General features: G+C 47.9%; 1 protein-coding gene across 1 annotated transcript in view; it reads left to right on the plus strand.

The window, feature by feature from the left end:
- The window catches only part of LOC147617706 (alanine aminotransferase 2-like), a 132,802-nt gene that overhangs the window by 48,738 nt on the left and 58,295 nt on the right, over nt 1-25,769 (plus strand). Inside the window, exons 7-10 of the mRNA XM_086775948.1 lie at nt 7,440-7,544; nt 7,667-7,777; nt 9,569-9,706; nt 9,788-9,862. Of these exons, the coding sequence (XP_086632074.1) occupies nt 7,440-7,544; nt 7,667-7,777; nt 9,569-9,706; nt 9,788-9,862 (429 nt within the window). The remainder of the gene's footprint in view (nt 1-7,439; nt 7,545-7,666; nt 7,778-9,568; nt 9,707-9,787; nt 9,863-25,769) is intronic.

Below are 25,769 nucleotides of genomic sequence, written 5' to 3' on the forward strand. Positions count from 1 at the left end.
CGCCCGCCTGTTCGCCCCCTCTCCCTCTGTCGCCTGTTCGCCCCCCACCTCTCCGCCTGTTCGCCCCTCCACCCCCCGCCTGCCTTCGCCCCCTTCTTCTCGCCGTTGCGCCCCCCCCCTCCTGCCTCGCTGCTGCGCCTCCCCCCTCCTCCCCATTTCGTCCCCCCCTCCTAGCCGCCTCTTCGTCTTTTCGCCCCCCCCCCTCTTCGCCTGTTCTCCCCCCCTCCCCTTTGTCGCCTGTTCGCCCCCCACCTATCCGCCTGTTCGCGCCCGCCTCCCTTCAGCAGCGCCCCGCCTCCCCTCCCTTTCGCGTTGTTGCCGCCCCCCCCCCCCCCCTTAGGGCTTCTCCTTCGTTTTCGCCCCCTCCCTCCTCTTTCGTGCTGTTTTTCACCCCCAGGGGGTTTTGTTTTTCTTCATTTTCATCCGGTCGTCCGCCTCTTTGTGTGCAGCCCGCTTCTTGCAGGTTTTCCGCTTTCGCCTCGCCTTCGCCTGAGCTTCAGACTCTGATGGAGACTCCTCCCGCCTCGTCTCAGAGGGACTCATCCGCAGCCCCCTCGCCCGCCCCCGAGGACATCCCCATCAGGCTTTCTCTTTCGCCGGAAGAGGAAGCGAGCCTCACCGCAGAGGTGGAACGCCTCCAGGCTCATTCCACCATCTGCCGTATAGTCGGCACTCGCTCCAGCAGAGGGGAGATCAGGGATCTTCTTCAGGCTCGCCTTCTTGCAGATGTGGGCAAGATCCTGGATGTACAGCTCCTGGGCCGGGGCCATTATCAGATCGAGTTCGAGGCCGCCCAGAGCGTTGCCAAGGTCCTTGCCATGAGTCCTCTGGACATCAGGGGTGCTCGGGCTTTCTTCAAACCTTGGCAGCATGGATTTGACCCAGCAGCGGCGGCGGAGCAGGGAGAGCGCCTCTTTCATATTACAGTTTGTTTCCCTGGTCTCCGTCGGGAGTATCTTCCGCTCCTCTCCAGGCTCGGAGCATTGGTGGGCTCGGTACTAGAGACGGGCCCCTCAGCAGCTTCAGTGGTGGCCAGAGCAGCTGGGCTACCTTCGGTCAGAGTGTTGGTGTCTGACATCTCCTCCCTTCCTAAGGTCATTCAGCTACCTAGGATAGGGGGGGGGTGGATAGATCAGAGAGTGGAGTTCTCGGGGCTCCCGAACCAGTGCTTCATTTGCAGGCAGGTCGGTCATCTGGCCAAGGCCTGCCCTCGCAGGAGACCTCGACCCTCACCACAGCAGCAGGCTACTGATGGCCCGCCCACAGATTCGGCTCGGCAGGCTGCCTCAGGGACGCCTGCTCAGGCCACAGAGCCCTCGGAGTGGCAGCCTGGACAGGGGCGCCGCCGAGGGAGACAGCCACAGCAGCACGCCCAGAGACCGCTGCAGCAGCAGCCACAGTCTCAGCCTCACTGGGTTCCCGTGAGGAACAGCTTTGCTTCCCTTCAGGAGGAGACCCCTGCAGCGACCGAGGACCAGGAGATGCCAGCTCCCCCTCCTTCACCCCCCCCACCCCCGTCCCCTCCCACCGCCTCGCCTCCACCTTCGCCTCCTCCTGCCCCCGCTCCGGTTTCGGCAGCGGCTCCCTCTCCACCTCCTTCGCCTCCCCCTCCTCCCCCTCCGCCCGCCACACCTTCCCGGGAGACCCTGACAGTTCCCTGGCGCTCACTTGCAGTCCGGAGAGCGCTGAGCACTGACCTCGCTCGAGCATCACAGAGGAGACCTATGCCGATTAGGGCCTCACGGATTTCATCTATCCGCAGTCGGCTGAGTCGCCTTGGCATTAGACAGCGCTCGGAGGCCTTTGATTATACCTTTACACGGCTTTTTGGAGCAGAGGGCCCCCATGAGCCAGCACCCATTCGAGTTCATGTAGTGATACCTCGGGCCCGCGGGGAGGAGGCAGTAGACTTAGCGGTGGCCTTCTTGTTCCCTCTATGTGGACCTTGTGATCGGGAGTGGACTCTAGAGCTCGCTCTCAGCACTTTGAAGACTCAGGCAGTTGAGTTTTCTCACCACATGAGCGATCTGGAGGTGACAGATGTGATAGGCCGACTTTGGGAGTTGGCTCATTTTTTCTTGGATCCCGGGAGTGTGGATACCTCAGGGATTCGGCATTTGGTCGTGCGCATAGTGGCAGACTTGGCACGCGACCCTGGATATGTGAGTATACACGAGGTTTCTCTGTCAGAGCAGGAGGCAGTCGCCATGGGCCACAGCCACTGGCGCCTGATCCGGGATTCTTGCAGTACACCGGGTGGGCAGATTCGCAGCCGCTCGGATGGGGACTACTCTCCATCCAAGCCGCTTGCGAAGGCCCGCCGTACGGCTGAGACAGCATCCACCTCAGCAGGGCATCCATGAGGATCATCTCATGGAATGTACAGGGCCTTGGCGGAGCACACTTTATACGCTATCGAGGTTGCTTGAGGCAGGAGCTTCAGAGATGCCTGGTAGGTGGCAGCATTGACATTTTGATGATGCAGGAGCACCACTTGGGTGAGAGCAGGATCCGGAGATATGGTTCGGTGATGCCTGGTAGATGGGACACTTTTTGGTCTGCAGGGTTTGGTCCTTTGGGTGGACAGGGAGGAGTATGCATGGTTATTGCAGATGTATGGCGGCAGGCCATTGTGGATCGAGGGATCATTGTGCCTGGTAGAGCACAGTATGTCATTCTGAGGATGCATGATGAGCTATTGGGTGTGCTCAACATCTATGCGCCCAATCATGCTAGTGCCAGAGCAGAGTTCTGGACTCAGGTTACAGATGCATTGCCAGAGGCCGCACATTGGTGTGTTGGGGGAGACTTCAACATGCTTGAGGACCCGACAGATAGGGTGGGAGGCAGTCATGTTACAGTGCACGGCACGGAGCTTGCAGCTTGGGACCGGTTTTGCATGTCACTGAGGATCACTGATGCATGGCAGCATGGGGCTTTCTCCCGGTCTCAGGACAGTCTTAGTTTCTCTCGGTCGGATCGCCGGCAGGGAGGGACTAATCTATCACGGATTGATCGCTTTTATGTGGGCGATTGGTTAGGGGAGCGAGGGGGCTCCGTCGGCATTCTCGCTGGCACCTCATTTTCAGATCATGCGCCAGTTATATTGACATTGGAGGAGGGGACACGGGAGCCCAGCTTGCAGTTGAGGATCCCAGAGAGGGTACTTGCAGATCCCAGTCTCGCTGAGGACATTGAGAGGATCTGGCATGATAGTCAGTGCTCTGACCAGGATGCAGCGGGCCAGTGTGCCCAGGGACTCATTGATCTTAGCTCTTTTCTGCACGCTGCAGCTTTGACACGACTGGGAGAGATTCGCGAGCGGGAGCAACGGTTGAGACGCAGCCTTGCTTCGCTACAGCGCCTTCAGGAGCAGCAGCCTGCATGTGAGTGGGTGGCGTCCCAGCTGAGCCAGGCACGCCAGGAGGTTAGAGAGGTAGAGGAGCAGAGACATGAGTTTTATTATCGTCGTCAGGCCTCTCAGTGGACGCAGCTTGGTGATAGAGTGACTGGGAAGTTTTTTGAGATCACTGGACCCCGTCATGCGCGAGCAGGAGTCCGCCAGCTTGGTAGACCGGATGGATCGGTAGCTACTGAGCTCGGGGAGATCAGAGCCATTGCCACTGCTTTTTATAGTGACCTGCTTTCAGCGGAGCCAGCCACTGAGGATCGAGATGTTTGCAGACAGACTGTGTGGGCCCATGTGCAGAGGAGGGTCACAGACCATATGCGTACAGTTCTAGGTGCGCCTCTGTCAGAGATTGAGCTTGCCGAGGCCTTGAGGGTCCTGCCGCGACATAGTTGCCCAGGGGAGGACGGACTGACGCCGGCCTTTTTTATGCGCTATTGGGACCTTTTGGGGCCAGGCCTCCGCAGGGGCTTTCAGCATGTTTTGGACACTGGGGTGATGCCGCAGAGCTTTTCAGAGGGCTTGATCTATCTTATCCCCAAGGGGGAGGGAGTATCAGATGACATTCGGCATTGGAGGCCTATTACGATCCTCAATACTGTCTACAAGGTCTTAGCAAAGGCCTTGAGTTTGAGGATCCAGCCCTTCCTGGGGGAGTTGATTCATGCTACTCAGACAGGATTTGTCAAGGAGCGCAGTATCCTTGACAACATCTTTACTTTCTGGGAGGCGACGGCCCGAGCTAGATTTCTTGGCGAGGACTTGGTCGTGATGCTTCTCGATTTTGAGAAGGCATACGATAGAGTTGATTGGGGATTCTTAGAGGGCACTATGCTTCGCCTGGGCTTTGAGCCAGGATGGATCAGAGGGGTGGCAGCTCTGTATTCCACAGCTCGCAGCCAGGTGCTGATTGCAGGAGGACGGGGGCCGAGTTTTGAGCTGACCAGATCAGTCTGTCAGGGGTGTCCTCTCGCCCCTTTCCTTTTTCTCTTCTTTGCGGAGGCTATGAGTATGTATTTGACGGCAGAGGAGGTTGGTTTGAGAGGACTTCAGCTCCCAGTCCGGGGGGAGGATTTGCTTGATGCTGAGTTTGCAGACGACACGGGCTTATTTTTGCATGGCCAAGAGGCCAATCTTATTCGAGCTGAGCAATCGCTCCAGGTTTTTAGTGCAGCTTCGGGAGCATTGATCAATTGGCGCAAGACAGTGGCCTTTTGGATCAGTAGTGCTCCCACTCCGGCATGGAGCCCGAACCCCGGTTTTAGATGGATTCCTCCAGGCACAGCAGTGCGGTATTTGGGATGCCAGATTGGCCTCGATTTGTCACCTGAGCAGCAGATTGCCCCGCTTCTTCTGAGCATTCGGAAGAAGCTATTGTATTGGAGTACAGCTCGACTATCCTTGTCTGGGAGGGTGGTGGTGGCAAATCAGGTGCTGTTAGCGACCATGTGGTACATTACGTCTTGCTGGATTTTCTCGAGCTCTTGCATCAGCCAGGTACAGAGGCTGATCAGGAACTTTCTGTGGTCTGGGCGGGACGGTCAGCCAGCTCGGGCAAAGGTTGCATGGGCAGTTATTACACTTCCGCTGGCTCAGGGCGGTTTGGGCATTATAGATCCAGTCGATCAGAGTAGAGCCTTATTGGGGAAGCTCATTGTTCGGGGGTTGCTTCCAGGCGCTGAGCCTTGGAAAGAGCTCCTCTTGCAGCGACTGCAGGCTCGGGCGCCCCCTGCAGGGGGTACTTGGGCACCAGAGATTCGCTGGATCTTCATAGAGATGAGGAGGACAGGCCTCAGTAGAGGATGGGAGGACAGATTTGCTTTGAGTATCCTGAGAGCTTGGGAGCTGCTGAGACCGGGGCTCTCTCAGCGGCCTCCTTCTTGTGTTGAGGAGCGGGCCAGGCAGCCGCTCATCTGGAGCCCAGCGGTTCGTACGGAGCAGGGTCATATGCTGGGTTCTCGGCCTCGTCTAGCTTGGGGACCTTTAGCGGCAGGCCCAGCTCGTAGTTTTGGAGACTGGCAGGCTTTCTGCAGTCTACCAGAGGAGATCCAGGTGGAGAGGCTGAGTCACTTCAGAGGGGGGTTGATTATGAGGGATGACATTCAGGAGGCACTTACAGAGGAGTGGTTCACACCTCTCGAGCCAGTGGCCCCACGGTGGATGGGAGCCTTTACACAGTTGGAGATCCTGATTACTGTCAGAGCTAGCACTGAGGATGGCAGATGCCTCTACTATGAGATTCAGGATGAGGGCAGACTCCAGAGAGTGGAGGTGGAGTCGCCTTTGGTTGCAGAGTGCACCTTTCAGAGGATTCGGGTAGTGGCTGCCGCTTCTCGGAAGTGGCATATTGACCCCGACCTTGCTGATGTGCTCCCGGATTGGCGCATATGGGCATATGCAGCGCGCCCCTTGGCCCGGCTACAGTGGGACCCCGGGGAGTACGAGTGGCATGATCCTTATGCATCCCTTGAGGCCACAGAGATCACCTTTTTCCAGTATACTGTTCGGCTGGGACGGCATATTTTGACGGCGAGGAGGACGGTTTCTCCAGCGGCAGCGGGGCATTGGCGATTGCAGGGACTCTCACAGGAGTTCCTGGAGGATTTCTGGGCTCGGCTCTGGGCTAGTCGGCAGGCCCGCAGGATCTCGGCTTTTCAGTGGCTGGTCGCCCACAGGGGCTCAGCAGTTGGCACTTGGCTTGTTTACAGCGGTCTTCCGGCGGCCTGCGTCCGATGCGGCCACCCTATGGAGACACAGAGACATTGCCTTTGGGACTGCCCTCAGGCACAGCAGATTTGGCTGCGGATACTGCGTATTCTGGCCCCCCTCTCTACAGAGGGTATGTTTACGTGGGGTGCCGCTGCTTGGTCGACTTCGTCAGGGCCTGCTATGGGCTATGAGATGGATCAGGGCAGTCAGGCCATCAGATTTATTAGGGGCCAGCCTCGCTTGGTTCCGGCACCGGATTTCTCGTCCGCCAGCTGGACACAGGAGAGGGATTTACGATGGGAGCTCCTCAGCAGTCTCACCATCTGGTTCACCTGGAGGGCTCGGTGCTTTACGGCCTTTGAGGGGAGATTAGAGCCACCAGCAGAGACTGTTCGGGGGATTTGGCAGGAGTTGATCCACACCCTGCGAGGACAGTACGACCGCATCCGGGGAGACTCAGATGAGGCGATCTTACGGCGCCAGGCCTTTCACACCACTTGGCGCTGTGGCCCGTTCTACACCTTACACACGGGATCCCCCCGTTGGCACTACAGGCCACCTGTTTGGCTCTTCCCCCTCCCTATTGTATGATTTAGCCGCTCAGTTCTTTATACTGATGCTTGTATTTTGCAGCACCTAGGGAGAGTCTCCCGGGCTGCCATGATGTATTCACTGCTCTTCTCTTTCTTAGGAGCAGGAGAGATCTTTTGTAGCCCTACGGGCGTTTTTATATAACTAATGAAAGGATCTTTTCTCGGGAAAAAAAAAAAAAGGCTTGTCACTCCTCCTAAAACGCACCCCTCTAGTGGTGCGTGTTTTCCCTCTCTTAGGGCCGATTCTCATACATAACCGACACCTTGGGTAGCCCTCTCTTAGGGCTTTGGTGAGTGTCTGATGAAGAGTAGATCAAGAATTGGAAGATGTTGAAAGAGTTTAATGAAGTGCAGAAAGCTAAGGTAGTGGTCGTACAAATCAAGGGATCTGATAAACTTTAGTGGAAACAGGTGTTGGCCAGTAGGAATCGAAGCTCAGGTTAGTAACTTGGGGAGAGTTCAAGAAATGTGTTGAGAAAGCATTACTTCCCTCCCGAGTACAAAATGCAAAAGAAGTTCTCTACATACTTGCTTGTTAGTGCTTTATCATCAAATTCCAAAGCATACTGTTGCAACTCCAAGAATTGGTCCCCATAGGGGGAGTGCTATAGTATAATTCCATGATGCTGTGAGAAAAGCACAAAAAATTTAAAAGATAATGCCAAGGTGTAGGAAACAAGGAGTTGCATGTTTCTAAATAAAGGTCTTCACTTCAAAAAATTTGGCAGGGTGTGAAAGCACTAAGAGCCACCATTGCAGAAGGGATCGAGCGGCGTGATGGATACCCTGCAGATGCAGAAGACATCTTTCTTACAGATGGAGCTAGTCCTGGGGTTTGTCTCGTATTGATAATCTACTTTCTTTTTTCAGTGTGCAATTGTAGCCATTTTTGGCATGGTTTGAAATTGCAAATGTTTTGGCATGGCCTTATGAAATTTGAAACCTTGTTTTGCAGGTCCACACGATGATGCAACTTACAATAACATGCGACAGGGATGGCATTTTGTGTCCTATCCCACAGTATCCTTTATATTCAGCATCAATTGCTCTTCATGATGGGGCCCTGGTAAATATAGCTTGTCTTTGCATTTTCTTTCAAGACATACTAATCAATTAGCTAATAACGCGCGTGCACACACACACATGCGTGCATATGCACATACATATATATACACATGCATACATATATACATGAGTGCAAGCATATTTCTTTTCTCAAATTGGTGACTTCTTTACTTGATCTATAGGGTATAGAAGCTAGCTTGTCAAGAGTACAGCCTGTGGATGAAAAATTTCAAAAATGGGAGGTTTTCTAAACAAGTTACTTAATTGAATTCTTACATGAAAAGCTAGAGAGAGCTTGATGAATGTAAGCAATAATATTTGAAACTAGAGGGAGGCTTTTCAGAGACTTGGGGAATGCATGACTTGTAGACAGTGAAAGGATCCACTAGAGCCCTTGATAAAGACTTTTCAGTGAAAGCCAAGAGGAACAGTAATCAAAGTTTAAGAGGAGAAAAAAGATATGGTGTTGAAGTGAAAGGGTTGACGGAAGATTTCAATATGAAAGAGCAACTTGAAGATGCAAGGGAATAACCTCACAGGCCTCATTATCAGACCTTCCAACAGGTGAAAGCAAGAAGAGATCTACCGTGAGACAATTAACTATCAGAAGAACATGGGCTGCAACCTACTGTAAGCGCAGACATGAGGCACACTTCTGGAATCTTGAGGCATGTAAAAACCTTCCAAGGAGAGGCTTTTCATATGGATAGCACCCACCATGTTGTGTAGTCATCTTCATTTTGCAAGGTGGAAGCCTATGTTGGGCTCGTGCAAAGTGAAACACATTTCATACCTGTTTTTTCAGTTTTTTTTTTTGAAAAACGTTTGAGGTCACCATTAAATAGAAACCTGCCTCACACAAACACAAAGAAAACCTGCTTCTTGTTTTGCACATGTGCTGTCGTCAGCAAGTGCTGGTAAGTGTTGTCCTTGCTAAAATCGACGTCAAAGGCGCTGTGAGTAAGTTTTGGCTCTAGATCCTCTACTTGTAACTTTGTACAAGTTTTCCATGGGAACTAAAAATGAAAAATAAGGTTTCAGCATGCAAAATGTTTGCTTTTATAAAGGGAAATTGCAAAGATTGGCAAATTCTGCATGTTCTGTAGTTGTACAGGGATTCCAGAATATTTTTTACGTTTCATACCTGTTTTCTCATTTTTTTCAAAAATTTGGGGTCACTTCTGACAGAAACCCACCTGATGCAGAAACAAAGAAAATGTACATTGCTTCTTGTTTTGTGCATGTGCTGTCATCAGCAAGTGCCTGCAAGTGTTGTCCCTGCTGTGAAAACTGACCTCAAAGGCACCGTGTAGCAGAGTTTTGGCTCTAGACTCTGTGCTTGTAACTTCGTTTAAATTTTCCATGGGAATTAAAACTGAAAAATCAGATTTCTGCATGCAAAATGTTTGCTTTTCATGATGCAATTTCTGCATTTTCTATTCTTGTACAGGGGTTATTTCTGGGCCGAATTCAGGATTATCCTGGGAATATACCCCCCCCAACCCCCAAACCCCATGCTCCTCCCCTCCCCCCCTTCTCCAAAAAAAAGTACTAAACGTTTTGTAAAGGTAGGGAACTCTTTTGAAATGCATCCTGAATGCATGCATTCCCTCAAGGGAGTACAGCTTCTTCCTTGCAATGAAGATATGGTTGCTGATTCAATGTGATTATGCACATGTTTGATGCTATTTCTTTGTTATGGAAGCTGTACTGTTCATTTATCTTTATGTCCAAAGCTTGAGCTATCAGCCCTTATTAATGAAAAGAAAAACCATTATTTTTTTGCCAACAGGTGCCGTATTATTTGAATGAAAGCACAGGATGGGCTCTAGAGGTTTCTGAATTGAAGTTACGGCTTGAAGCTGCATTTGCCGCAGGCATCAATGTTAGAGCACTAGTTGTTATCAATCCCGGAAATCCCACGGGCCAGGTATGGAGGTGTGTACATAGTAGAAGGTCATGTTGGAAGAGTTGAGAAGCAAGCCTGATGTGAAAGAATGCTACTGTGCAGGTGCTTTCAGAAGAGAATCAGCGGGAGATTGTGCAGTTTTGCAAAGATGAGCACTTGCTTCTACTTGCTGATGAAGTCAGTTTTTGATGCCTTTTTTTTGAAAGAAAATAAATTTATATCAGTAAGCTAAACTAGCTGTCTGCCATGGAAAATCACACTTCTACTAAAAAATATGTAAGAGAGCACGTGGGTTCAACATTAGGGGTTTTTAAAATGTATTTTAAAAGATAAGTCTATAGAAATATGTAAGTGATTTTTGGGGAAAAAATATATTTTATCCAGCCAAAATTTATAGGCAAGGGTTCATTAATACACCTTTGGATGAACGTGGGCTGTAGGCCTGGACCAGGTCGTACAGGTCTGTGCAGTATGGCGCTGGTCAGCAGACTGTACAGAGACTGAGATGGCCATACAGACCAGCCAGCGTATGGTAGACTGGCGCATGGGGACAGAGCAGGCTGACAGTAGGGTGGCGCATAGAGAGAGAGAGAGAGAGAGCAGAAGTTGGCGAGATGTTTTCTTTGGAAGAGGAAAACCTCCATTATGCCACTTATAGGGTTATAGTTTTTGGTAGCTCAACAGTCATGCTATTTTTATTATTAAAAAAAAGCATGGGGCTGTTTTTATTGAAAAAGCAAGCGGTGCGGCAGTTTTTAGTGCATAGTTTATAGAAGGCCCGTTTTTCTTGGGGAAAAAGCACTTGGGTATTTTTTTAAAAGCCACAACAGGGATGGCTTTGGGTCTTTTGTACTCAGCTCATTACGAAATCGACCGAAGACGGTTGTTGGGGAGGATTTGCAGCTGGGTCTTCATCTCTCGTGTGTGGAGTACAGGTGGGACACCTTGTTTTGCTTGCTTTTCTCCAATTTCTGGCATGAAACTTGTGTTTTTTTCCCCAGCTTTTCTTCACATAGGTATCTTGCAGCAACAGACCTTTATAGCAGCATGACTCCACTTTGTTGATGATGTTTCCGATCATGAGGAAAATCATCCTCAGGGGTTAGGGGAACACGTGAAGGTGCAGCAGGAGATGGTTGAGGGGGCTGAGAAAACTTACTTCGCAGAGATGGCTCAACTCCGAGCACAGTTGTGGGACAAGATCCATATTTTGCAGGATCAGATGGTTATACTTTAGAGAGCAGTGATTGGTGCAGTGGTTCCTGCGGTACCGGCACCAGTAGCTCCTTTGTTCACACCCAAAGCTTTTGCGGGTGATAAAAGAAGAGGACCCAAGAAAGGTGGTTGACTCTTGGCTCAACCGTTGGAATGTACACTTTGAATTTCACCCGTTTTGAGAAGCTCGGAAGCTTTAGATGGTTAGGGGTCTCTTGAACGGGGGAAAGCCCTGACATGGTGGAGAGAACTCAGGAATAAACCGAGTACTTGGGCGGATTTTGAGACAATGTTTCCGATGAGGTCCTTCGGGCGCGGAGGATGAGTTTGATATAGTGTCCAAGTTTTTTTTCTCCGGGAAAAAGATCTTTTAGTTAAAGGAAAAAAACAGCTGCAAAGGCTAAGTACAACTGCTTCGCCTTTGGCTGGCTGCTCTGTGAGGAGAAGGCTATGTCATAAGAGGGGTGGGGGGGGGGGTGGGGACAACCATACAGGTGGTTTGTAATGCCAAATGGGGTCACCGCCTCTATCTGTGAGGAAAGGCCCAGGCCTCCAAAGTCTCAAGAAGGCTTCCCGCCGCTTCCACATGTGGTAAGAACCTCCTTGCAGCTTCCCCCACTGACCGTGGAGGGTGTGAATGATATCGAGCCATATGCTCCTGATGGTCTTAGCCGGCGGAGTGTGGGTACCCTTGATGGCCTCGCTGCATCTAGCACGCCAGATGCGCCAGGCTGTGATGCTACTGCAAATCTCCCATCTCTGGCATGAGCCTGGTCGCCAATCACCTGTCGGTGGGGTTGTGATTGGTACTGTTGCAATATGATGGTGGGAGACCTGAAGGGCTAGTCCTCCCCCATCCTCCTCATAAGTCATGACCACTCTAGCCTCGGTGGCCCAAGCGACAGCACCCCAAGTGATGATCTGGGTCGATGCCCTTTCCATAGTGAAAATGCGAGAATCCGCTGCCAAATTTGTTGAGCCTTGAGGTAATCCCAAAGGCAATGTCGCTGAGACTCCTAGGGGTGGCCGCACCTCGGGCAAGCTGTTGACCGACCTCCGATTGCCAGCCAAGTACCGACCACCAAACTGTCCCAAAGCCTCTTCCAGAAATCTGAAAGGAAGCGCTGTGATAGGCCCGGAGATTGCTAGTGTGCCTGGATCCTATGGCCAAGCCGCGTTGTGTATGCAAGGAAGGGGGCATCCAGAGTTTCCTCTCGATCTGCGGGATCATGCCAAGTCCACTCACCAGGGTCCCACTGCAACCGCGTGAGAGGTCGGCTCTCCCAAATCCATAGCTGCTATAGTCTCTCCCTGGCCACCTTGGCCAGTGTTGGATCTATGTGCCATTCCCATGTCCGAAAACCAATCACCCTCACCCTCTGCAGGGTGCATCCTCCGAAATCCTCTAAGGGGTGCTCTGATCTCTCTAGTCTACCATGGGATCCAATAGAAAAAATGAGCAGACCACTGTCCTCATCTACACCATGGACCGCCACAAGGATATCGTGTCTAGTAAACACACCTAGCCATATCGGGGGCGGGGGGGGGGGGGGGGGGGGGGATAGGAGTCAGCCACTCCAGAGAAATAGCTGAGTCAATGTCGATCCTGAGCCTGTCTCTAACCCGGATCCTTGTCTGGTCTCTCTCCTGCTCCTCCTGAGGTAACTGCCTATGTGCAATCCAATCTCCGAGAGACTTGGCTGGTCCCATGCTCAAGGCGCCCCAAGATATATGCGGTCGGGCCCCTACCATGTGGCCATTGGGAAACGGATCAGGGGGTTCCAGACCAAAGCCTGCCGAAGCTGCTCCTCTATATAGTGTCCAAGTTTATAGACTTGGACATGAGAAACCTATCTTTCGACATGTATTTGTAGAGATTCAGAGACAGTCTTGAGTGGCACTCATGGATGCCACAACGTTGTGTGGGTTTTTTCAATCCGTGGGTTGGCATGGAAACATAAGCTCTAGGTAAAAACCAATCATAGAAAGCCACTGGAGGATGCCATTCGGTATGCTAGGATTTAGGAAGAGACGATGGCTAGCTAGATTCACCTCATGCCACAAGAATCTATAAGCAGGCTTCTAGGTGTAAACGAAAGTTCAAGTATGAGAAGGATCCACAAGACCAAACCCAATCTTGGGGTGAACCAAGTCCGAAGAAAGATAAGAAGCATCAAGATTCTCCAGAACATTCGTGTAACATGACTACTATGCGGAAGCGTGCTTAATGATGATTAATGCAAAGCAATAAAGATTAACGCTAATCACATGCTCATGACACAGAGAAGTAGAAAGGAGGAGAAGAGAGAGACTCTTTACCCTACCTACTCCTACTATATATTATTGAATGAATGAGTAATCACAATGATTGTCATAGATCCAATGCAGATCTAGACTATGAATGCTATGAATGAACTTATGCTGACTATCCTCCACTGTGCATTAATGGAAAACGCTGATTTGGAGATGTATTTGGCTGATCCAACTTGTTAGACTGCATGTCCTTGGTCTTGGCTCTGCAATCTCTGTCTTTGAATGATTATGAATGACCCATGACTTGCCTTTATATAGTAAAGTGATAGCAAGTCATAATCAAGTTGGTTTTCACTTTTCAGGCCATAAAAAGTCATAAAAAATGTGTTCATATTGTGTCCATAATATGTCCCAACCATTGGTGCATGTCTTGGACATCTCCGGGCACCTATAGGGCCACCAAATTGGCTCCAAATTGCACATATACGACCTCTAACTTTACCCTTAAGGCAGCTATAAGGAACAATCATGTCTATGTGGCACCGGATTAAGGTGTGCACGTGACATTCCCTCCTACTAAACTTGGAGCTAGGGTGCACATGATGCGCCTTTGCTCCATGCTGTTGATTTGATTGCGGACTGGATCTCCCATAGGGTGTCTCCACCACTATCTCCTTGGGAACTGCGCTTCACTTTGCTTTTTTATCAAAGCGAAAATATCCATGGTTTCCATGAAGAAACGCTTGCTGTTCTTTTGCTATAATCAATCCCAAAACCCTAAAGCTAGGCTTCTAGAGGCTGAGTCTCGCATATCTTCTCTCGTGAGTTAGGTTGTGGTTTTCTAGATGGACGGTTTGTTGATCACATGATGTTTAATCCTACCGTCTTAGCCTTTGAGGACGAGCCAGTTGAGAGGAAGAGATTGCCTGACAATAGCTGTAATATCTTAGGATTGGGACAAACCGCATGGTATATTTCCTCTTGGGAGCTCCATTAGGACGAGAACTGTGGAATGTGTGGACTCGTGTGATTTATTTCACCATTGATTTGAGAGGTTTATTGATAGGATGGGCCATGACATGCGGTGGAGGTGTAGTGTGCCAAGACTTAGTTGGGAAAGGAGTGATCACCTTGACTTGGCTTTACAAGTCTGAAGGAAATTTTATATGGTGTGTATCCTAGTGTATGGGACGCTAGGATCTGTAGCATCTAGAGTTTATGGGTATGTATATTTTCGTGCCTTGCTATGTTCTATCCGCCGCGCTGGGGATAGTTACCTACAGTAAATAGAATTTACGCCAAGACTTGAGAAGAAAATCAAAAGAGTAACTTGGATGGGGTTGGGTGGGTGAATCTTTTGCTAGTTTTATGCTGAACTGATATGATTCCTTAGAGGGCTATACGAGACTGATGGGCATTTCATTCGATATTGGCAGTAGGTCCAAGTAGGGAGCTCCATTGATTTAGACTAGGACTTAGGGATCATTCCACTTGTTATGTTGGAAGGTAGACAGTACCATATTTGGAATTGGTTGTTGTTTCGTGATGATTCAGCCTGTGCGCCGGATTGTGTTGAGACTAGGCGAGAGATCTCTTATTATTGTTGCAACACTTCTACAGTAGGTCATCCGGAGATTCAACGGACTTGTGTTTTCTGATCACCTCAGTCCGATGGGCAGATGGAGAGGGTGGGATCAGGTTTTGGAGGTTATGCGTTGTGCATACGGTTGTAGGCGACCATTGCATTGGGAGCGGTACATTCCTATGGTCGAGTTTGCCTATAGTACTACTGTGTGAGGATTATGTTGTTAATCCCTCATGTTCTATACTAATTACTACTTAATTACTTAACTTAGAACAAGAACCTTCAGGAGAACACTTGAGAGAAGATTGAATTGACTTGTTGTATTAAACTGAGTACAATAGGTCTCTTATATAGGAGATGAAGAGACACATTTGAAGAGGCATGTCCTTTGACGAAAGGACATGACCTTAGACGAAAGGATACAACTTTAGGCTAAGGGATGTGTCTATTCGATGTAGAGGCACAACCATTCATCAAGGGATACAACCATTCGTCGCGAAGGGATGTGGCTATTGGATGAAGAGGTACATCCTTTGGCGAAGAGTCGCAACCAGTCGAGGGTAGGGGCTCCCTTTGGCTGGTTACTCTTTGCATCTACAACAGGAATCAGCAATGAAGAGAGAATCTGATACATAAATACGTGACAATCGTGACATTCCCTCCCATTTAAAATAAAACCCATGTGTGAAACCGGCCTGTGGTAGAAACCAAAGTGCGGTAGTCTAGCAGTCACCCTTCCACTTGTAGTCCAGATATAAAAACAAATTTAATTGGAGCTAGAGTGCCCCAAAATTGAAATGAGAACGACACCTGTTGGCCCCAAAGCTTGGCGCCCCTTTTGGTATTTCTTTATTCAAATTCAAAAAGATGTAAAGCTGAGTACAATAAAGCCAGCCAGGAGAATGCACCTGTATGTCCAATCTGGCAGCCCACAAGACCTCTTAGCACAGAGGATTCACACACAGATCTGTGTCCCACAAAAGCAACACTCTGTGTTTCCCTCTGATCAGCCAAGACCATTCAGCAGGGTAACCTTGAGCACACATCTGGCATATCCCATGAACATGGTTCCACAACTTAGCACAAACATACATCCACTGTCCAATCTCTGTTTCCACCCTTTCAATCTGCCATACCCCTCCTCTCACAAGGGGCCAGATAGCACAACTCTGCAGCAAACATAAGCCAATGGAAAGAAAGAATGATGGACAAGTTCAGAGCTTACCAAATCAGCATGTGATTTTGCACTCGTGAGGCCAATCGTACCAGTCTGTACTTTCCTCCTTGCAATCACTTGACTGATACACCAATTAAGCTCTGAGAAAGCTTTGCGTGCAGCTGGAGATGCACCGCCCACTATTGTTCAGGACTGAACAGAACTGCAACCAGCTGTACCTGTTCCGTACAGGTAAGTAGAACCCTACTATACCTGTTCCTACAGTCTCTGCAACCGCCTGTACCGTACTGGTCAGTACCAAACAGCAGCTGCCTGCTGTCTGTTTCTGTCAACGCAGCCTGAATCAGTGCCACTGAACCTATCCGTACACCTGTACCTGCAGCCGTACAGTTGCCACGTGGACTGTACCTGTAGCTGTACCTGCCTGCGCCGCCTGAAACTGCTACTGTCAGCTGCCTGCACTCTGGTCGTCAGTGCCGCTGCATCCACAGCCGTCACCAACTCTGTACGGAGCCCTTGGGTTTGTACGGCCAGAACTGTACGGCCTGTTTGATAGAGCATTTCTGTATGCAGCCAAAACACCAGCAGCAGCAAAACAACAGTCGACCTGCTTCTCCTCTTCTCCACGCTTGAAGCTTGCACGTTATCCCAAAAAGCTAGAGAGAGAGAGATGAGAGAGGCGTGTAACTCCAAAAGTGGAGTGGCCTCTCTCCAAAATTATCCTAGGCCCCCAACTTTAATAGTTATTAAAGTTCCCTAGGGGCCACTTAGGCCTAGGGGCCACCCATGAATAAAACATTAAAATTCATTAATGTTTTGGTCCCCCTTCACACCTGAAGATGTCCACACATCATTCTCTTTGTCCGGGCACCCCAAATGTGAATCATTTAATATTTTTGCTCAGCAACCACCATGTCCAGACTTGTGCTGTTCCATTTTCACAGGGTCATCTTATCACGGGAATGAAATGAGCCTGCTTACTGAACCTGCATATGATAGTCCAAATGCCATCATTGCCCGTTTGTGTTCGTGGAAGATCAAATATAAAATCCATGGCAATGCTCTCCCAAGGTCTATCAGGAATAGGTAAAGGCTGTAGTAACCCTGGTGTCTTTTGACGGTCAAACTTTACCTTCTGACATACGATGCATTGCCTAACAAAGGCATCAACATCTCTTCTCAAGGTTGGCCAATAAAAGAAAGTCTCCACTGCTTTTACCGTGGCGTCAATTCCTCTATGACTTGCATACGGTGGAGCATGACTTTTAATCATAACCTTGAGTCGCAATGGCCTGGTAACACACAGTCTGCCATGCATCAACAAAAACCCATCTCTGAGAGTATAGTGCTCATGCGGCTGACCCTCAGATATCTGATCATACAACCTTTCAAAGTCCTCATCATGGGCATACTGCTCTTTCATTTCATCAAGCTCATGATGATAAGCAAGTGAAACTGCTGAGACTTGTGGCTTGCGTGACAAAGCATCTACCACAACATTCTTTTTGCCTTCCATATGAATAATCTGGAAGTGAAACATAGACAAAAAGTTTGCCTTTGCGTGAGGAAATATCGCAAAGTCTGATGATCTGTCTGTACAGTGAAATCAGCCCCAAGCAAATAGTGTTCCATGTAGAAAGAGCATGGATTACAGCCAACATCTCTTTCTCATAAACCTGTAAATGCTTCTCGGCATCTTGCAATATTCTACTCTCATAGGCTATCACATGTCCTTCCTGCATGAGAACTGCCCCAATGCTACTTCCACATGCATCACACTGGACAACAAAAGCCTCTCGGAGGTCCGGTAATACCAATACTGGGTCCGAAGTAAACTCTTCTTTAAGCTTTTTGAAGGCTGTAATTTCCCGATCAGCCCATCTAAACGGAGTTGCCTTCCTTGTTAAGGCATGAAGGGGCGAAGCAATTTCAGCAAAATACCGTATGTACCGCCTGTAATAGGAGCACAATCCCAAAAAGCTGCGTACATCATGCACGGTCCTCAAATCTGGCCAATTAAGAATTGCTTCCACCTTCGATGGATCCATGCTTAGACACAATATGCCCCAAGAAGTGTATCTCTTGCAAGAAAAACTCACTCTTCTTGCCATTAATAACCAGCCTATGGTTCCGGAGTTCTGCAAACACAATGGCCAAATGCCTTCTATGCTCCTCCTCAGTTTGTGAATGCATAATCATATCATCAAAATATGTGCCCACAAACGCTCTATGAGGCCGGAAAATCATGTCCATCATTCTGTTAAATGTGGCAGGTGCATTTGTCAAACCAAAGGGTATAACCAAGAACTCATACAACCCAAACGTGGTTCGAAATGCTGTCTTATGCACATCCTCGGGTCTAATACGTATCTGATGATACCCGCTTTTCAAGGCAATCCAACTAAAAACTGTGGAGCCTGTAAGCGGTCCAAAATGTCATCGATCCTCGGAATGGGGAATCGATTCTTGATGGTATTCTTGTTCAGCGCCCTGTAATCAATACACATGCGCCAAGAACCATCCTTCTTTTGCACTAAGAGTACATGTGAGCAAAAAGGTGATGAGCTAGGCTGTATCAACCCTTTATTCAACAGCTCCTGTACCTGACTCATAATTTCTTCTTGTTGGGCTGCACTAACACGGTACGGCGGTCTATTTGGTGGAGTACTACAAGGAATTAGATCAATGGCATGATCTTTTGGCCTCTCCGGAGAAAGTTCCCCTAGTAATGACTCGGAAAAACAATCTTGGAACCCACATAAGAAATCAGTCCTGTCCTTATCTAACATAGACAAATTAGACTTAGACTCATCATCTTTTGCATCCTTTACATAAATCAAGTACGCGGAAAGATGCTTTTTCATTACTGATGAAATTGCCGAAGCTGATACAATAGGAACAGATTTCCCTTTAAGTTTTACATCCAAAACATGTTCTTTCCCTCTATGAGTCTAAGTGATTTTCCTATTGTATGTATCCACCACCGCATGTACTCTGTGGCACCATGGCATTCCCAGCAAAACATCACATCCATCAAGTGGCATGATGAAAAACTCTTCGTTGTCCACATAACCCTGCAAATGAAGCTTGAGCTTCCCAATAATAGGAGTGACGGGTTCTGCATACCCTGGACAAGTCATGTTAGCCTCATATAACGGCCCCATCTCCTCTGCACGAATCCCCAATCGGCCAGCCAAATCCGGTGAAATAAAGTTGGCTCTAGCACTTGTATCAAAGAATATCAAGGCATTTTGATCTCTCACTTTGCCCCATGCCCTGCACAACTCAGTCTCTTCACCACCTGGCTGTTCCCCAACAAGATCAGGAACTAACCCTGCAGAAGGTTTTGGTTTCTTTGACTTGGGCTCTCCTTTATTGTCAGAGTCCTTTTGGGACTTTCTCTTGGGACAATTAAAAGACATATGTCCCTCTTCTGTACAGTAGAAACATTTCCGAGCATCCCTCAAAAAAGCCTGTCTCTCCTCAGAAGTTCTCTTGGGCATTGGCAACTTCTTATATCGCGTCTCTGTAGAACCTTTTGCATCACGCGAAGCATGCCCTGACTTTTCAGATTTCTTGCTCAAATTCTTACTGCCTTTAAACCCAGATGAGACTCGAGTGAGTAACGCATTAGCTGTCATAGCATTCTCTATCATCTGTGACATATTTGTTACTCGAGTCTTGATACAATAGTCACGCACTTCCTTGGGCAGCCCACAACAATACTTCTCTACCTGCTTGGACAAAGGCACTGCACGGTAAGAAGTAACTGGGAGTAAAGCTTCCCAAAACTTCTTATTGTAATCTTCCAGATTTTCACACTTTGATGCATCCAACTTGTGCCATGCTGTCATTATATCCACCTCAAAAGTAGATGTGAGCCATACGGAAGAGAACACCTGTTGAAATTGTACCCAAGTAGTTGGTGCTATGCCTTGCAGAAGAAGAGTAGACCACCACTGCAATGCATTGCCTTTGAGAAAAGTCGCAGCTTTTCTCACCTTTGAGGACTCCGTGTAATTACCATCAGAAAAAGCAGCATCAAACTGCTGTAAGAAGGTAAGTGCCTTTAGTTTATCTTTGCCCCCACTGAATGTATCAAATTTCACTGCAGCTTCCCCTTCCTTATAATCCTTCGCCTTACCCATAGGCGTTAGATTATCGTAAGGAAGTGGCTTCACAAGATTGCTACCCCCAGCATTCATGCCCATCATAGGGTCTACATTACCAATTCCCACACCTGGCATGCCATACATTCCAGCCATGTTTCCAAACATACCATTATGCATACCGGGCTGCATGCCCCCATACATATTTGCTTGCATTCCTGGTTGCATGCCTCCAAACATGTTTCCTTGCATTCCGGACAGCATACCACCATACATATTCCCCTGCATACCAGGCTGAAAATTAGCTCCAAAAGTCCCTGGCATACCCATGCCTCCCTGAGGATAACCCCCAGTCATGGATTGGAACACAGAGCCACCACCAAAATAACCTGGATGCATAGACTGCTGAGGAATAGATGGCTGTCGGAAAAAGGAACTCTGTGAGTTAGCACCAAAAGCATGCTGCATGTTCGGAAACTGTCCAAAAGATGGATCCTGTGGGAAGGCACCACTATGACCCTGAAGAAGGTTCTTAGAACGCACCTTCTTCTTCTTCTTTTCAGGCTCAGAACGGGATCTCATAAATTCAGCAAACTTCTCACTTTGTGTGAGCTGTATAAACACATCCATAACACCGGCCAAACGATTTTTAAACTGAGCATCATCTTCCTCTTTACTAGGCACATCTTCTGGCTGTGTTACATCCTCATATTGCTCATCATCTGCAGCCTGTTCTCCTGCAAAAATATCCTCAGATTCATTTCTCTCAGGAGAGGTCTCTTGCTCTTCCTCTTCATGATAAAAATATTCATCTTTTGTATCAGACAAGTTGCTGAATTTTTCAGCAATGACTTTCCTCGAGTCAACCACGAGCTCACCCCCTTAAGAAAGTTGATGATGGGTCCCGGCAACGGAACCTTGAAACCGGCCTGTGGTAGAAACCAGAGTGCGGTAGTCTAGCAGTCACCCTTCCACTTGTAGTCCAGATATAAAAACAAATTTAATTGGAGCTAGAGTGCCCCAAAACTGAAATGAGAACGACACCTGTTGGCCCCAAAGCTTGGCGCCCCTTTCGGTATTTCTTTATTCAAATTCAAAAAGATGTAAAGCTGAGTACAACAAAGCCAGCCAGGAGAATACACCTGTATGTCCAATCTGGCAGCCCACAAGACCTCTTAGCACAGAGGATTCACACACAGATCTGTGTCCCACAAAAGCAACACTCTGTGTTTCCCTCTAATCAGCCAAGACCATTCAGCAGGGTAGTCTTGAGCACACATCTGGCATATCCCATGAACATGGTTCCACAACTCAGCACAAACATACATCCACTGTCCAATCTCTGTTTCCACCCTTTCAATCTGCCATACCCCTCCTCTCACAAGGGGCCAGATAGCACAACTCTGCAGCAGACATAAGCCAATGGAAAGAAAGAATGATGGACAAGTTTAGAGCTTACCAAATCAGAATGTGATTCTGCACTCGTGAGGCCAATCGTACCAGTCTGTACTTTCCTCCTTGCAATCACTTCACTCCTTGCAATCTCCAGCTTTGCCTGCAGCTGGAGATGCACCGCCCACTACTGTTCGGGACTGAACAGAACTGCAACCAGCTGTACCTGTTCCGTATAGGTAAGTAGAACCCTACTGTACCTGTCCGTACAGTCTCTGCAGCCGCCTGTACCGTATTGGTCAGTACCAAACAGTAGTTGCCTGCTGTTTGTTTCTGTCAACGCAGCCTGAATCAGTGCCACTGAACCTGTCCGTACACCTGTACCTGCAGTCGTACAGCTGCCACGTGGACTGTACCTGCAGCTGTACCTGCCTGCGCCGCTTGAAACTGCTACTGTCAGCCGCCTGCACTCTGGTCGTCAGCGCCGCTTGCATCCACAGCCATCACTTGCTCTGTACGGCCTGCAGCCCTTGGGTCTGTACAGCCAGAACTGTACGGCGTGTTTGATAGAGCAGTTCTGTATGCAGCCAAAACACCAGCACAGCAAAACAACAGTCGACCTGCTTCTCCTCTTCTCCACGCTTGAAGCTTGCACGTTATCCCAAAAAGCTAGAGAGAGAGAGATGAGAGAGGCGTGTAACTCCAAAAGTGGAGTGGCCTCTCTCCAAAATTATCCTAGGCCCCCAACTTTAATAGTTATTAAAGTTCCCTAGGGGCCACCCATGAATAAAACATTAAAATTCATTAATGTTTTGGTCCCTCTTCACACCTGAAGATGTCCACACATCATTCTCTTTGTCCGAGCACCCCAAATGTGAATCATTTAATATTTTTGCTTAGCAACCACCATGCCCGCTGTTCCATTTTCACAGGGTCATGACAATGTGTCAAATGATAGACATCCGTTTGTCAAAGAACTCCTGAAGAAGGTTAGGGTACTGTTGCATTTCTTCATCTGTTTGCCAAGTGGAATCAGACTCATCCAAGTCCATCCACTTCACAAGAAATTCTGTAGTCAACTTCCTTCTTGTTTCCTTCTGTCGTACGTCAAGAATTACTTCTGGAATAAGGATAATATATGGTCATCTTCAATTTCTGGTACATATGAAGATAAGTGTAGAATAGGCGAATCTCCTTGAACATACTGTTTGAGCCAAGAAATGTGAAAAGTCGGATGAATCTTTCCCCATGAAGGTTGAAGTTCCAACTTGTAGCTGACAACTGAATTTTTCTTAAGAATCTTGAAAGGCCCATAGAAGCGAGATCGCAACTTTGGAAAAACCGACTTCACTGTTTTGTAGCGGTGAGGTGCCACATATAACAAGACCAAATCTCCTTCTTGGAAATCTGCATGTCGAAGATGCTTGTTGGCCTGTTTTTGATATTTTTGTTGCACATGGACCAATTTATCTCGAACTTGCATAAGCACATCTTGCATCTCCTGAACCAACTGATCTGCCAATGCCACTTTGTGTTGTAAAACAAAGTTTGTAGGCACAAGAGGAGTATGTCCATATGCTGCTTGAAATGGAGTTAATCCAATTGCTGAATGATGGGAATTATTATAAGCAAATTCCACGAGTGGCAAATAATCTTCCCATGATGCCAAACGGAATTGAATGTAATGTCGAATCATTTCTTCCAAAATCTGATTGACTCTTTCAGTCTGTCCATCTGTTTGAGGATGATAGGCTGAACTGAACAACAAATTTGTGCCAAGAGATTTGAACAAAGACGTCCAAAAATGTCCAGTGAACTTTGGATCTCTGTCAGAGATGATGGTCTTTGGCAAACCATGCAATTTGAAGACATGTTGCACGAACAATGACGCCACATCTGGGACTGAAGCAGCTTTCTTGCAAGGAATGAAATGCGCCATTTTGGAAAATCGATCAACCACCACAAGAATCTGAGCATTGCCTTTGGATGAACGAGGCAAGGTGGTGATAAAATCCATACTGATACTTTCCCATCTCTCATTGGCAACAGTTGAAGTAACCCTTGAGGAAGTTGTCGAGAGGCTTTCATTATCTGACATGAATGACAAGCTTTGACAAATTTGATAACATCTTGCTGCATCTGAGGCCAGAAGTATGTAGCAGACAAAAGCAGATATGTCTTGTTGATGCCATGGTGAGCAGCATAAGGAACTTCGTGATGCTCTTGAATAAGAATCTTCCGCAATGAAGTATTGTGAGGCACACAAATGCGATCAGAAAAGAACAGCAACTCATCCATGATAATGTAGGCTGCAAACATGTTCATTTCGGCAGGACTGAGATTTGAAGATTTGAGAGCACGGAACGCATCTCCAAAATCTCTATCAGTCAAATACTCATTTTTGAAACAAGTAGGGATTTCCATTTGCACATCTGTGATGGCAAAATTAATGGCTCGAGGCATGCGGCTCAAAGCATCTGCAACCACATTCTGAAGACCAGGAACATACCAAATAATCATGTGGAAATTAGCCAAGAATTCAACCCATCTGCCTTGTCGAGAGTTTATAACAGGCTGAATGAAAATGTACGTCAGAGATTGATGATCTGTTCGTACAACTGAATCTGCTCCAAGAAGATAATGTCTCCAAGTTCGATAAGCATGCACGATTGCCAAAAACTCCTTATCATACACATGATACCTGCTTTGAATGGCTGAAAACTTCCTGCTGTCAAAAGCAATGACACGATCATTCTGCATCAAAACTCCACCAGAAGCACGATCGGAGGCATCTGTCATTACATCAAAGGGCCGAGTGGGATCCGCAATGGCCAAGACCGGGATTGTCGTCAAGGCGTGCTTGAGATCATTGAAGGATTGCTCAGCTTCCGAAGACCACTGAAGTTTGTCCAACTTTGTCAATTCTGTCAAAGGGACAGCAATCTCTGAAAATCTATGCACCTTGTTGTGATAAAAGTTAGCAAGTCCCAAGAAAGATCGAACATCTGAAATGGTGAGAGGCAAAGGCCAATCCACAATCGCCTGAATCTTCTTAGGATCTACTGCAATCCCATTAGTAGAAATAATGTAACCAAGATATTCCACATGGTTCTTGAAAAATTCGCTCTTCTTTTTGTTGATGTACAGCACATTGGTGCATAGTACTTCAAAGACAATCTGTAAATGCTCTTTGTGATCGACCATGGATTGGCTAAAAACCAGAATATCATCGAGATAAACGATCACAAACTTGTCCAAGTACGGCCCAAAAATTTCATTCATCAGGGTCATGAAAGTGGCCGGGGCATTGGTTAACCCAGAAGGTATGACCAAGAATTCATAATGACCATATTTTGTCCAAAAGGCTGTCTTGTATTCATCACCATTGCGGATACGAATTTGATGATAGCCGGACTTCAAATCAATCTTGGAAAACACCTTAGTACCAAGCAGTTGGTCGAACAACTCATCAATGCGAGGCAAAGGAAATTTGTTCTTGATTGTCAGCTTGTTGAGAGCACGGTAATCAATGCAAAGCCGCATTGATCTATCCTTCTTTTTGACAAGCAAAACCGGGGCTCCGAAGGGACTTTTGTTGGGACAGATGTGACCTTTGTCCAGCAACTCCTGTAATTGCTTTTGTATCTCCTGAGATTCAGAGTAAGAAACACGATATGGAGCTCGGGTTGGAGGAGGTTGACCTGGGATAAGATCAATTGGGTGATCCACAGGACGACAAGGAGGCAATGTCATCGGAAGATCATTCGGAAACAAATCCTGAAAAGGCATGAAGAAGGATTGCTCCAAGTAAGCAGTTGTTGATGATGAGGCTTGAGATTGCTCACTGGTTTCTGCTTCAATCTCCCGTAACATGACCAGGGATGTTGTACAGTCACGTTTGCGGACGAGGCGTTTGACTTGCAGGGTAGAAACAACAGTGATGGGTTTGGCACTGAAAAGGCCATGAAGTTCCAGCTCTTGACCATCATGATATAACTGGATTGAATGAGAACGAAAGCTGATCACCGGATCATATCGATACAGCCAAGATTGTCTCAATATCATGTCATAATGTGACAACGGCATCACTGAAAAATTAAGGTGATCTTTGTAATCTTGAATCTGGAACTGAAGCTGTTGCACCTTTTGGTTACAATTAAGGAAGGAACCATCAACAAGCTCCACTTGAAAAGCATCCACAAAATGTCGAGTCTGTAGGCGAAGCTTGTGAACCAAAGAAGTGCCCACAAAATTAGTGGAACAGCCACTGTCCACCAGCACATTGATGGGATGGTCGCCAATGAAACCCAGAAGACTAAGGACCTACTTGGAAAGATTCACCGGAACGGGGTT

The sequence above is a fragment of the Cibotium barometz genome, chromosome 36 (genome assembly GCF_041138505.1).
Source record: "Cibotium barometz isolate CiBa-2024 chromosome 36, ASM4113850v1, whole genome shotgun sequence".
Taxonomy (NCBI): Eukaryota; Viridiplantae; Streptophyta; class Polypodiopsida; order Cyatheales; family Cibotiaceae; genus Cibotium; species Cibotium barometz.